The 14032-nt window shown below is 43.9% G+C and overlaps 1 protein-coding gene across 1 annotated transcript in view; it reads left to right on the top strand.

The window, feature by feature from the left end:
• Positions 1-14032, top strand: part of LOC149316479 (zinc finger protein Gfi-1-like) — a 29694-nt gene that overhangs the window by 4291 nt on the left and 11371 nt on the right. The window contains exons 2-3 of the mRNA XM_089518716.1: positions 6215-6426; positions 8084-8320. Coding sequence (XP_089374842.1) covers positions 6303-6426; positions 8084-8320 — 361 coding nt within the window. The 5' untranslated portion in view covers positions 6215-6302. The remainder of the gene's footprint in view (positions 1-6214; positions 6427-8083; positions 8321-14032) is intronic.

The following is a 14032-nucleotide window of genomic DNA, read 5'->3' as shown; positions in this document are numbered from 1 at the left end:
CACTCCATTCTTTCTCCTTTTATCATCGCCTGAGCATGGCTGCATCCGCACTGCAGAGATAAATCCACTTTGACACCACTTGTAACAGCCATGGCTCAGTGCTAAGTCATCACGGTACTTTGCTGTGACACCAGTGCTCTCTGACAGAGAAGGCCAAATGTCCCACAGAATTAAAGTTCCCAGAATTCCTTAGCATTTTAGTTAACGTGGTCTCAAACTGGATTATTTCTGCGGTGTGGATATAGCCCAGAACACCAAAGGCAAAGTGACCCATTCTTGTCCACTTTAGCTCCCAGACTCCTAGGATTGCTATGTTTAGATGTTTTATTGCTGTGTTTGGGGAGTGCGCCTCCTGAAATGCAAGCATTAAAACTCTCTGGTGGAGAAGTCTAAATAGCCCTGGAAACTATAAATCCCAGCATTCCTTTTTTTAAAAAACAGTAGAGCCAGAATGGTGTAGTGATTTGAGTGTTGGACTACGGTTCTGGAGACCAGGGTTTGATTCCTAGATCAGCCATCGAAACCCACTGAGTGTGACATAGGGCGAGTCACACTCTCTCAGCCTCAGGGGATGCCTCAGTGGCAAACCCCCTTTGGACCAACATGGTCAAGCAAACCCCATGATAGGATCCCTTTGAGCTTGCCATAAGTTGGAAAAGACTGGAAAGGCCCAAGAGCGTTCCTTAAAATGATTCCATCATTTTATAGCGTTGTATTTTAACGGTGGGTTGATCTGTTTTTAAAAAGTATAGGTCTTGTCTTTGAAGAGGTGGTGGCCCTTCCTGAGCCTTGGGGAGAGGTGGGAAAGAAATACAATTTATTATTATTAGTTGTTGTTGTGCCTTCAAGTCATTTCCGACTTACCCTATCCTGGCAAATCCAATAACATCCAAACAATGATGCCTTTATTGGGCCAACCAAAATGCGCAATTACATGTTGCAAGCTTTCGAATTCACACTGGCTTCTTCTTCATCATCAGGCAAACAGGAGAAAAGGAATCAGAGATGTTAGTCATAGGGCTGCATTTGGCTGTTTCTGGTCTTAGTTCAGATGGTAGGGAGGGCTATCTGGCACCTTCCCCCTTTGGCCTTGCTGTCACTGGTAGATTTTCAAAGTCAAGGGAATTTAGTGCCCATGTGCAATTCAAAGAAGATGTTCCCTCTGAACCCAGCATGTCTCCTTCCCTTGTGAAGCCACAGGCTCCTACATAGGTAGAAAACATTGCATTTCTCAAGAAATCTTCCTATTCCGCATCAGAAAAACTAGGTGCTGCAGAAGCAAAGCATGCCAATCAGTGCCAGTATTAGAAAAAATGGCTTTACCTATGTTGGAGGCAGGAGCCTCAGATGGCAAGGTCCCAGGACACTGGCTCTGTCCATAGGATTTCCCTGTAAGGGCCTATGCTGGCAGTTTCTTCAGAGGGGGTTTGCCCTTGGCTTCACCTGAGGCTGAGAGAGTGTGACTTGCCCAAGGTCACCCAGTGGGGTTTCCAGGGCTGAGCAGGGATTTAAACCTCAGACTCCAGATTCATAGCCCAATGCTCAAAGCACACTGGCTCCCAAGATGATGATGATGATGATGATGGAGGAGGAGGAGGAGCAATGGCTGGGAAAGTGGTATCAAACTGACACTGACTCTGATGATGATGATGATGATGATGATGGAGCAATGGCTGGGAAACTGGTACCAAACTGACACTGGCTCCCATGATGATGATGATGATGAAGCGCTGGTTGGGAAAGTGGTATCCAACTAACACTGGCTCTGATGATGATGTTGATGATATTGATGATGGTGGAGCGATGGCTGGGAAAGTGGTACCAAACTGTCACTAGCTCTCATAATTATGATGATGAAGATGATGATGGAGCAATGGCTGGAAAAGTGGTACCAAACTGACACTGGCTCCCATAGAATCATAGAATCGTAGAGTTGGAAGAGACCACTAGGGCCATCCAGTCCAACCCCCTGCCATGCAGGAAATCCAAATCAAAGCATCCCTGACAGATGGCCATCCAGCCTCTGTTTAAAGACCTCCAAGGAAGGAGACTCTATCACCTTCCGAGGAAGTGCATTCCACTGTCGAACAGCCCTTACTCTCAGGAAGTTCCTCCTAATGTTCAGGTGGAATCTCTTTTCCTGTAGCTTGCATCCATTGTTCCAGGTCCTGTTCTCTGGAGCAGCAGAGAACAAGCTTGCTCCCTCTTCAATATGACATCCTTTCAAATATTTAAACAGGGCTATCATATCACCTCATGATGATGATGATGTTGAAGATGATGGAGCGATGGCTGGGAAAGTGGTACAAACTGACACTGGCTCCCATGATGATGATGATGATGATGATGATGATGATGATGATGATGATGATGGAGTGGTGGCTGGGAAAGTGGTATCAAACTGCTCCAGTGGTGCCATGTGGATGCCCCTTGGGTCCTCCCCTTCCTCCCCTGGCTCTTTGGGAGGGAGGCCTTTGGGATCGATAAGGAGAGGCGATAAGGCCAGCCATCGATCCGCTGTTGCTCTTCAAGGCTGCCTGGCGCAGCAGCTGGAAGGCAAGAGGCTTTCTCCCAGCCAGCTGCAGGGCACCGCAGCTCCCATCATCCCAGCTCCAGAATCCCATAGCCTGGAGCCAGACAATGAGTTAAAGCGGTGCCAAACCGGGTTATTTCTCCAGTGTGGATGCAGCCCCAGACTTCATAAGTCATGAAACCCCACTCAGGTCTTGTCTCTCTCGGCCTGGTCAACCTTTCAGGGTTGTTGTAAGGACAAAGGAGAGTGAATCCTTCCACACGGCACAGTTATTATAGCAGTTTGATCTCAGTTCCATTGCCTTGGAAGCCTGGGATTTGGTTTAAAGTGCATCCGGACTGCGGAAATAATCCGGGTTGACAGTCCAAAAGTGTGATGCCAAAAGACAAGATTCTTACGAATGTCATTAAAAATGGCATTACACAATGGAGGGAGGCAAGTGTGTGTCTTTGCTAGATTTATGATGATCCCATGCATTTCATAGGGCTTTCTTTTAGGTAAGGAAGACACACAGAGGTGGTTTGGCTCGTTCCTTCCTCTGAACTATAGGATTTGTTGGCGGTCTCCCATCCAGGTACTAACCAGAGCTGACCCTATTTAGCAAGATCAGTCGGGGGCTGATGTTTTGTGACTCGTATTTCGGCCACCACCTTTCCTTCCTTCATTCATTCCTAAGAGATGATGACAAAATGTGTATATTATTCGGATTTCTCTTCCACGTTTAAAAGGGCGGCTTACAATAAAAGATCTAAAACGAAGTGCAATAAAGTTGTGGTAAGATTGTGGTGCCAAAAACATCACATATTTATTAGGTAATTTTTTTATATAGCAAATGCTTTTATATATATGTAGAGAGAGAGAGAGCTAGATATCATATACATAGCATATTTGATATCTCATATATATATATATATATATAGAGAGAGAGAGAGAGAGAGAGAGAGAGAGCATATTTTATATAGCGCATGCTTTTATATCATGTTTTTTTACTGAAATGTTTTTACTTTGGTTTAATTCTCTTAAACCACCGCAAAAGGCCCCGCATCCTATTTGATCTCGGAAGCTAAGCAGGGGCAGCAGTGGATGGTACTTGGATGGGAGACCGCCAAACAGTAGCAACCTCTTGTAGGAAGAAAAACCAAGGAAGAAACCGGCAAAAACAAAACCCAGCTCTGAATATTCTTCCTTCCCCTTTCCTCTTGAATAACCTCCCCAGAGAGATTTGAGGGAGGTTGGATCTGCCTGCCAAAGGCAAGGGAAATGCCATCCAAGGGTGCATCTGCACTGGAGAAATAATGCCGCTTGACACCACTTTAAGTGCTGTAGCTCCATTCTGTTGGGATACCGAGAAGTGTCGTTTGTTGTGGCACCAGAGCTCGCTCTCTCTGAGAAAGAAGGCTAAAGGCCTCGCAAGACCTACAAATCTCAGATTCTATAGGATGAAGCCATGGTCGTTAAAGCGGTGTCAAAGTGGATTATTTCTGCGGTGGGGATGGAGCATTGTTGAAATCAGATCAGTAACAGGACATTGTATTCAGATACAGTGAATCCCTTTTATGTTTGCGTAAGGTTCATCTTTCTCCCCATTTTATCTCTCTTATATCTTATTACTATTGATTTGATTGATATGCTGCCTTTCCCCTAAACCAGGACTCAAGGCGGACTACCCCTCTCCCTCTCCCTCTTTTGTCCTTTCAGGAAAATCAGGACTTCAGACAGAAGCTTATATACAATTGTATATTATAGTGAAGTTGTTGTTGCTGTTGTTGTGTGCCTTCAAGTCTTTCCACAGAATATTACAATACAATAATAAAGCAGACATCGTTTTACTAATATCTAATAAATTACAGGGCAGCAGGAGAGAATATAATATAATAATTAGATTAGATTAATTATTATAATTATTCTATTATATTAATTATTATAATAAAATAATTCTATTCGATTAATCATTATAATATAATATATTGTATATTGATATATTAATTATTCTAATATAATACTTATATTAATTAATAATAATATATTAATTATAAATATTATAATATATTATCATGATATATTATAATAATATATTATATATGTACATATATATATTATAATAATCATATAATAATATATTATCATTATAATATATATATATTATAATACAATATAATATGGATCTATTATAGTACACATTGTACTATGTTAAAGTACACCTTGTACTATTAATATATATTAATTTATGAAATAATAATAATAATAATAATAATAATAATAATAATGATAGCGTTGGAAAAGTGGCAGGAAGAGAATAATCTTCTTAAAAACTTCAGGGAATGGATGATTTATTTTAGCAAAGACTGAGAGAGGGATTCGTTTTTAAAGAAGCTAAACTTAAGCAAAGCACAGCCGACGGTTCCTTTTTATCCCCCTTCAGCCTCCCTTATTTTTGAGAAACTCTTGTGCGCCGCCTTGGGTCCCTTTTTTCGGAGAAAGGCGGCATAAAAATGAAATGAATAAATAAATGCTAGAAGGGAATGTTAACTTGGGAGGAAAGGGAAATCTTTGCTCTCCAGTTCCCCCAAAGCCTCCAGCTTCCATCTCCAGGGCCCAGACCCTGGGAGACTTCCTTCTTCGGACTTCAGCTCCCAGAATCCACCATCCAGCAGGATTCTGGGCTTTGTAGTCCCCAACGGGAACTTCCCTAAGTTTCTGAAAGGAAAGGGATTTCTCTGACAAGGAAAACAGCATTCCGGTCTAAGCGCAAACCACCCAGTGGAGTCCACCGCCTGGAGCTGCGTTGCTGCAAGGAAAGGCGGAATACAAATAGAAGTTATTAAACAGTAACAACCACCACAACAACAGCAGCAACAACGACAACTCAAGGTTTTTCTTTTCTCGGCCACATTCGTGTCAAAACGGAATATAGCTTGTGGTTGAGCAAAGGACAGCTTGGATTACATTTGTGGCAATTGAGGGGGAATCAGCAGAATTGAAGACTATATATATATATATATATATATATATATATATTCAAAGATGACAATATATCGAGATATTATAAAATATATAAAATATCCCAATGATCATAGAGGCTTTGGAAGTCCATTCCCAAAGGATCCGAATGGAATCGCCCTGGGCTGCATCCGCACTGCAGAAAGGATCCGGTTTCACACCGCTTTAACTGCCACAGTGGTGTAATTCTGAGACTGGGTAGTTTTTGGTGTCGTAAAGTGGGGTCAAACCGGATTCTTTCTGCAGTGCGGAGGAAGCCCTAGAATAGATAGAATTGCAGGGGCAGCGATTCAGAAAAGCAAAGAAGTCGCATTTTCCGACAATCCCGCTTCGATTCCTGGAGAGGCTCCGGATCACTGAAGTTCCCAAATCCCAGCCTGGGAAGAGGGCGAAACCGGTCAGGAAAGCGACCACAACTTTAATAACAATAATAATTATTATTAGAAACGATTTTAAAACCGCTTTGATAGAGAGAAGAAGTCACTGGAGCTTCGAAAGTTTGCAACACTCATTTTGGGTGCCATGGGATCCATGCCCCTGTTTCGTGTCTGGTGGGTGTTGTTGTTGTTGTTGTTGTTGGGAGGAGCAGCTCACCTGCGCGGCTCACCTGGAGGGGGTGTGTCCCTGGCCACGCCCCCGGCCACGCCCCCGACCAATGGGAGGCCCGCTCTGTCCCCGCAGCTCCCGCCCCGCCGGAGCCAGGCCGCGCTTAAAGAAGGTCTCCGCCGCCAGGAAGGACCCAGCAGCAGCAGCTTCTATCCCCATCATCATGCCCCGCTCCTTCCTGGTGAAGAGCAAGAAGGCCCACAGCTACCACCAGCCCCGCCGCGGGGCAGAGGAGGCAGGGGAGCCCGCCCTCAGCCTCCAGGGGGTCCTCGCCCGCATCCAAGCAGGTAAGCCTCCTGCCATGCAGGAACTCCCCAGCAAAGCAGCCCTCCGCTCTCTCTCCCGGGTCCTCCATCCCTGCCTTCAGGGGGACCAAGTGTCCTCCTTTCCCAAGACCTGCCCTCCATCCCCGCCTTCTCTCCCAGAAGTTGAAAGAGACCCCCCCCCCAGGGCCCCCAGTCCAACCTCCTTCTGCCATGCAGGAACTCTCAATCAAATCCAATGACAGATGGCCATCCAGCCTCTGTTTCAAGACCTCCAAGGAAGGAGACTCCACCACTCTCCGAGGTCCTCCTTTCCCAAGCCCTGTCCTCCATCCCTGCCTTCCGTCCCGCCATGACCAGGCGCCCTCCTTTCCCAGGACATGTCCTCCATTCTTACCTTCTCTACAGGAGGGATTAGAAGCATCACTTTAGATTTCGATGAGTTTAGTCTTCCCCTTGCTTTTATTTGGTTCATGTCCCTACAGTTTCCTTGAAGGTAGGATGGAGCCAGGGCCCTTCAAGCGGTGTCAGACTGCCTTATTTCGGCTGCATCCGCACGGCAGAAGCGATCCAGGTTGACACCATTTAGATAGAATCCTAAAACCATAGAATCATAGCATTGGAAGAGACCCCGAGGGCCACCCAGTCCTATTATTATTATTGTTATTGTTATTGTTACTATTAATACCCCACTTTCTCCCAAATTGGGACTCAAAGCAGTTTCCAGTCTAAAAACACAGTATAATTAAAAACACATATTATTAGAATTATTATTATTATTACAGTATTACCTTTATTTGTAGTTCCTCTTTCCCCTCCAAATTGAGACTCAAAGCGTCTTACAGCCTAAAAGCACCGTATAATTTAAAACTTGTTATTATTATTATTATTATTATTATTATTATTATTTGTACCCCGGCTTTCCTCCCAAATTGGGAGTGTCTTACAGTCTAAAGACACAATATAATTAAAAAGATTATTCTTACTCCTGCTTTGTACCCCACTTCTCTCCCCCATCATTGGGACTCAAAGGGTCTTCCAGCCAAAGTGTCTTCTGCGTCCGCGCTGCAGAACCAGTCCAGGATGGCACCGCTTGAGCTGCCCTGGCTCCCTCCGTCTGCCAGGAGTTTCAGGGGGCTGCTTTTGCCAGAGATTATGCAGTCTTCTCTGGTGCCCCCCCCCCAAAGTACAATTCCCAGGATGCCCTGGCAGAGAAAGCGGGGTGAGCGCGGATGTTTCCTGCGGTGCAGATGCGGCCTTGAGCTCTTCCTCCTTCCTTCCTTCCTTCCTTCCTTCCCTTTACCTTCTAATTTCTTTCCTTCTTTTCTTTCTTTCTTTCTTCCCTTTCTTTCTTCCTTCTCTTCCTTTTTCTTTCTTTCTTTTTTCGTTCCTTCCTTCCTCTTCCTCTTTATTTCTTTTCTTTCTTTCTTCCCTTCCTTCCCTTCCCTTCCTTCCCTCCCTTTTCTTCCTTTCTTCCTCTTCTCTTCCCTTCCTTCCTTCCCTCCCTTTTCTTCCTTTCCTCCTCTTCTCTTCTCTTCCTCCTTCCCTTCCTTCCTTTCTTCCTTCTCTTCCTCTTTCTTTCTTTCTTTCTTTCTTTCTTTCTTTCTTTCTTTCTTCCTTCCTTCCTTCCCTCCCTGACGCGGCCTCTCTCTCTCTCTCTCTCTCTCTCTCTCTCCCGCAGAGTCCTCCTGTTCCCTTCTCCTCCTCGGAGCCCCTCCGGATCCCCCTCCTCCTCCTCCTCCTCCTCCGCCGGGCGCCTTCTCTTCCTCTTCGGACGACGCTTCGGACTCCTTGCCCCCTTCCTGCCAGGGAAGCCCCGCAGCAGGAGGAGAGACCCCCGCGGCGCCCCAGAGCCTGCAAGAGGAAGAAGAGGAAGAGGAAGACCTCTGGAGACCCCCCTCGCCCTCCGTCTCCCCAGGTAAGACAGACCGGGGCCCTGGCCCTCCCTTCGGGGCAGACACAGCAGGGCTAGCCATTCCGGGAGTGGCAGCTTCTTGGGGAGACTTGCAGCCTGCTTCCATCCTTGCTTTCCAGACTGCCTGCTTTCTTTCTTTCTTTCTTTCTTTCTTTCTTTCTTTCTTTCTCCTTCTCCCCTCCTCTCCTTCCTTCCCTTTACTTTTTTCTTCCCCTTCCTTCGTTTTTCTTTCTTTCTTTCTTTCTTTCTTTCTTTCTTTCTTTCTTCCCTTCCCTTCCCTTCCCTTCCATTCTTCCTTCCTTCACCTTCTTTCTTTCTTTCTCCCCTTCCCTTTCTCTTTTCCTTCCTTCCTTCTTCCTTCCCTTACCCTTACTCCCTATGCTTTTCTTCTTTCTTACTTTCTTTTTCCTTCCTTCCTTCCTTCCTTCCTTCCTTCCTTCCTTCCTTCCTCTTTCTCTCTTTTTCCCTCTCTCGTTTCCCTTTCCTTTCCTTCCCTCATCCTCCGCCACCACAGACTCCAGTTTCCAAACTCCCGTAACAGTTTGAAAGCGATGCCGACCTGGGTTATTTCTGCAGTGCGGATGCAGCCGAAGCCCCACTGCCTGCTTCATCCGACAAAGGGTTTTTTTAAACCCGTTGTTGTTGTTGTTGTTGTTGTGTGCCTTCCACTCGTTTCCGACCCTAAGGCTTGGGATTTGTTTGTTTGGGCGAGATTTGTTCCAAGGAGGCTGGCGACTGCTCTCCTCTGAGGCTGAGAGAGTGTGACTTGCCCAAGGTCCCAGAGCTGAGCAGGGACTCGAACCCAGGTCCAACGCTCCAACTACGGTGGCTGCGTCCACACTGGAGAAATAAACCGGTTTGGTGCCACCAAGAAAGAAAGAAACGTTCTTTCTTTACCCTTTCTTTCCTTCTCTCTCCCCCTTTTCTCTTTCCTTGCCTGACTCCTTCCTTGGGGTCCATGAACTGTATCCCTAAAGGTTCAAGGGAGGAAGCTATTGCTGCAATGCTAGAAATGTGAGAAGGAACATTAAAGCAGGGGACAGAATCCCTGTTGGAGGGACAGTGCCTTGTGCCTTCATTCCTCTCTGGACTTATGGGGACCCCATCAACTTCATAGGGTTTTCGTAGGCAAGGGAGACTCAGAGGTGGCTTTGCCATTCCTTCCTTTGCAGCAGCAGCTGCTCTTTGCTGGCCCTTTCCCATCCAAGCAGGAGGGCAAATCATATGCTATCAAAGTGCAAGAAATCTCTGTGGCAGAAAACAAGGAGGAAACCAGCTGGCTCAAACCGAGATAGGTTTGGTTTCCAAGAAGCAGAAAAGTGCCACCCTCCCTCCCCTAAAAATCATCCTTGAAAGGGCTGCCCCTGCTTTGTAAAGTAGTTTTATGGCTGGCTCTTACTTAGTTTTATTGCCACCAGTCCCTTAGAAATGAAGGAAGATGGAGGTGATCCAAGTGCCCACTGGCCACATCTTTCCACTAGCAAAAGGATTAGGTGGGACTGCCATCACATAGATATTTATCTGAGAGTCGTCAGCCTGCTTGAACAAAAATGGTCCCACTTTTCAGTTTGCAGAATATGAGGCACTTAGATATTGATATCCCTCTGCCATCTATCCTGATGCGTTCAGACATTTGGATCATTGGGGTGTTGTCAGTAAAATGCATGTCATTTTCTTCACCCAGTTTTATTAGTTCTGCCAGTTCTGTTACACAGTGTGCCTAAATGCAGCTAAAGCCTTCTTCCATGGATCTGAGACAATCCAGGAAAGTTCATTTGAAAATATAAGCCTGTTATTTTCAAAGGTGCCACAAACCACCCTTTTGAAAACACTTGCTATGGCTGTCATTATTGTTATTGCAGGGACAGCTGTATCACCATGAAAAAGGAATGAAGGGCTTGTAAGCAACAGAAACAAAGAAGTAGGCAGCCCAGGACCTTGGTATCTTTCACATGCTCACATACATGAGCATCATATTGCTTTTGATCCTTGGCAAGCCAGAGGATCTGCCTCTGAAGAGGTAAGCAGCCAGGGCTGCATCCGCACTGCAGGAATAGCCCAGTTTGACACCACTTTGACTGTCACGGTTCAATGCTATGGAATTCTGGGATCTGTAGTTAGTTGTGGCACTCTGTCAGAGAAGGCTAAGTGTCTCACCGAATTCCAGCTCTTGGAATTCCATTGCATTGAGCAAAGGTACTTAAAATGGTGCCAAAGTGGATTATTTCCGCAGAGCGGATGCAAGGGTAGCCGCCCCAAAGCTCCCTATCTATTCCAGTACTGAAGGTAGCCATTCCTGGAGAAATAACCCTGGCCTGTTGCTTGCAACCAAAACAACAAAGGCTCCAGTGGCATTATAAAGGATGAATAAATCTATAAGGGCACCTGAGCTTTGGTACCCCTGGAGTCTACTTCCACAAATATATGGAGTTTATCACACGAAGGAGATTGAGAGTTTATACCATGAATATCCAAGACGTCACACAAAACCTGTTATTAAAGTGATCACAAAGAAGCATTAATACACACCTTTATACTTTCGGGATTTCAGCAGCACTGCATTGCCGATATTACTTTATTTGCGCAATTGCATGTGATAATCATTTGTGCAAATACCCGCCATTCCCACTTCATTTGTGGGATGCTTTAAATACACTTTAATCTACATTTAATGTCAAAATCAGCCCCAGTGTGATAAACTCCTATGAAGCATTAAGCTGAAGTTAGCAGGAAGACATGCATACAGAGGGCAGGCTTTAAAACAGTGAGGACAGAGAGAACTGGAAAGCAAAGATGTACAGAAAATGATCATTGCCTTCGGAGTGGCCTTTGATTCGTAGACCATTGTGGGGCGGTAGCACAGACATCATGGCATAAATGGTTAATAGGTGCACTTACAGGGTGACAAGATGTCCTCCTTTTGCAGGACCTGTCCTACATTTCAACCCTCTGTCCAGGAGAAATTCCAAAATGTCCTCCATTTTGAGCATGTTAAAGAAGCATGAATTTAGATTTAAATTAGTGTTTTTAGCTTTTATAGCGTCCTGCATTTTATGGTGCCTTGTCCTCCTTTGAGGCTGGCATCTGGTCACCCTCTGCAATGAGAGTGAAAAAAGACAACCAACGCCCACCTTGCGAGTTTTTAAAAGCACAGATTTACAATTTTAAAACATAAATGGATATTTTTCCATTTGGATCTCAGCAGTGCAGCTCCTTGTAACAATAACCCTATTCTTTTCTGACTGGAGGAAAGCAAACTCAACAGGATGAGAAATTAAATGCTGTATACTGCCATGTGTTTGCATATTGAGGATTTATGCTTTGTATGTTTAATACAGTCATTTTGTGTATGTACTTTTCATTATATTAGTCTAGTTTGGTCCCTTTAAAACTGCGCAGGACTTGAAAGAAAGGAAATCTGTGGCTGAAAAAATCAAGATCCTTGATTGTAAAAGAACACATGACCAGGATGTTTGAGAACATTTTAGTCTCAAAAAGTATCGAAAGCAGTTCGTTGTATAGATAATATGTCAGTGAAGTGAATTTTCTTTCTAGTGATGCTTACAATATTAATTCTGCATTATGTGATATATATATATATATATATATATATATATATATATATATATATATTTGCACCACTTTAACTGCCCTGGTTCAATGCTATGGATTTCTTGGAACTGTAGTTTTGTGAGACATTTAGCCTCCTCTCTGTAGAGAGCTCTGGTGCCGCAACAAACTGTATTTCCCAGAATTCCACAGCAATGAGCAATGGCAGTGAAAGTGGTGGAAACTGGATTATTCCTTCAGTGCAGGTGCAGCACTAGTGAATCCTAAATGATTTCAAATATTCAATTCACTGCAATTTCAGGGTGCCAGGCTGGAGAAAGGCATACTATGGGAATATGAGGAGGGATGAGTGGAGACATGGGTCTTTGGGACTTCTACATACAATCCTTCCAATATATTTATTTATCCCAAGCCCAGATCTGCTTGCCTTCCTCAAATCCCTTGTCATTGTTACCAGAGCAGGGAAGCATATGGCTGTCCAAATGTAGTTGAATTTCAACTCCCATCAGCCCTGTTGAACACAGTTAATCATTGGGGATTCTGGGAGCTGCAATCCAATATCTGTAGGGTCACATCTTCCCTAACTTTCCTGTACAGACTTCTCATTGATTGACACTACAGAGTTTCATCCTTCTTTGTCCCTCCATATTTTTGGGGAGCACTATATGGTATTGGTGGATCTGACCAAAAGAAAAATGGGGGGGAAAAAAGGTATAGGAGAACTTTTTATGTAGACGTTTTGTTTTCAGTTTTGGTCAGGAATGGAAATTGCTGACACATTTGAGCATTTCCACCAATGAAGCTACAAATGTGGTGAAAGGTGAGAATATTAGAACTGACACCTGGGTTGTTTTCTCTCTCTCTAGAAATTGGGTGTTCACAAGGTTGGCCAAGCTGGGTGTTGCAAAGTCAAAACTCTTGCCAGGGGCCCTTTCATACTCCCTAATTATAGTCTAGTGCTATCATCCATTTAAACTACCTTGGCTTCTGGGATTTGTAGTTTTGGTGAGGCACCAGAAGAGCTCTCTGGCAGAGAATGCTAAAAGTCCCTCCCTTAAGCTGGAAATGCCAGGATTCCCTGGGATGGGACCATGGAAATTACAGTGGAATAACAGTGCTATATCTGAAAGGGCCAGCTTTTCAAAATACCCAAATAGGTACCTGCAGAAATTTTTATTAGGAGTTGGCCTGAGACATTGCCATTTCTTGAAGAGTTTATATCCCAAGTTTTGGACTTAACAGTGGATCAAAGCCCACCATTAGTATGCACTACATTTTGGCATGGCATGACTCTCTTGAAGTAGGCTATTTGAATGAGACAGTTGCTATGTATTCAGTAAGTAAATAATGAAATGATATGATCATGTAAGTATGATCATGTATATTATCAGTTTTAATACTTCATATTTAAAAATGTTTCATGAAGCAGAATAGCTAGACAATACCCATTTAGAGATAAGATATAAGGAATAAATGAAATCACTGACAGTTTTAATGCTAACTTATGTTGGTATTTGCCTTTACTTTTATTACACCCTTTTGTGGAAGATAAATTCAACACTCCAAAGGCCTCTTGAACAAAGGCCCCCTCCATTATATTCCTTTCCTTTCCATTCTCCTATATATTAATTATCTGTTTATTTATTGCACTTATTTCCCACCTTTCTCCCTCAGGGAGGCTCAACAACATTTATTACATTTATTTCTGATTGTTACGAGATCATCTATCTGATAAGTAGTAACTCAGAGGTTAAATATTAGTTTAGTTTGGTAACACTTTTCCTGCTTTGTCTTATGGTAGCTATGTTATGCTGTTCCTTGCTTTTTCTTAAAGGTTCCTTGCTAAAACTGACAAGTAGAAACCAAGACAAGAGGGAATCAAGAGTAACATCATTAGTTGTATCTGAGAAATACTCCAGGTTTTAGAAAACGGATGAATGCTTATAATATAGGAATTTGGAGGCCTTCAATGACCCCCCTAATCCTATGTGTTTAACACAGTAGAATTAATCTTGTGGTTCACTAGACTTCTTTCAGAAGTAAGGACAATTTAGTGGATACATTTAATTTTACATGCTTGGGAAGGGGAGATAGATAGTGCATAGTGGAAAGCTGACCTCTTTTGTATAAATGAAACAAATAGTC

This window comes from Sceloporus occidentalis, unplaced genomic scaffold (genome assembly GCF_023333645.1).
Source record: "Sceloporus occidentalis isolate IW3139 unplaced genomic scaffold, rSceOcc1.0.p SCAF_3, whole genome shotgun sequence".
In the NCBI taxonomy this organism is placed as follows: domain Eukaryota; kingdom Metazoa; phylum Chordata; class Lepidosauria; order Squamata; family Phrynosomatidae; genus Sceloporus; species Sceloporus occidentalis.
Note: the sequence above shows the minus strand (reverse complement) of the source record. Positions and strands in the feature narration are given on the sequence as shown.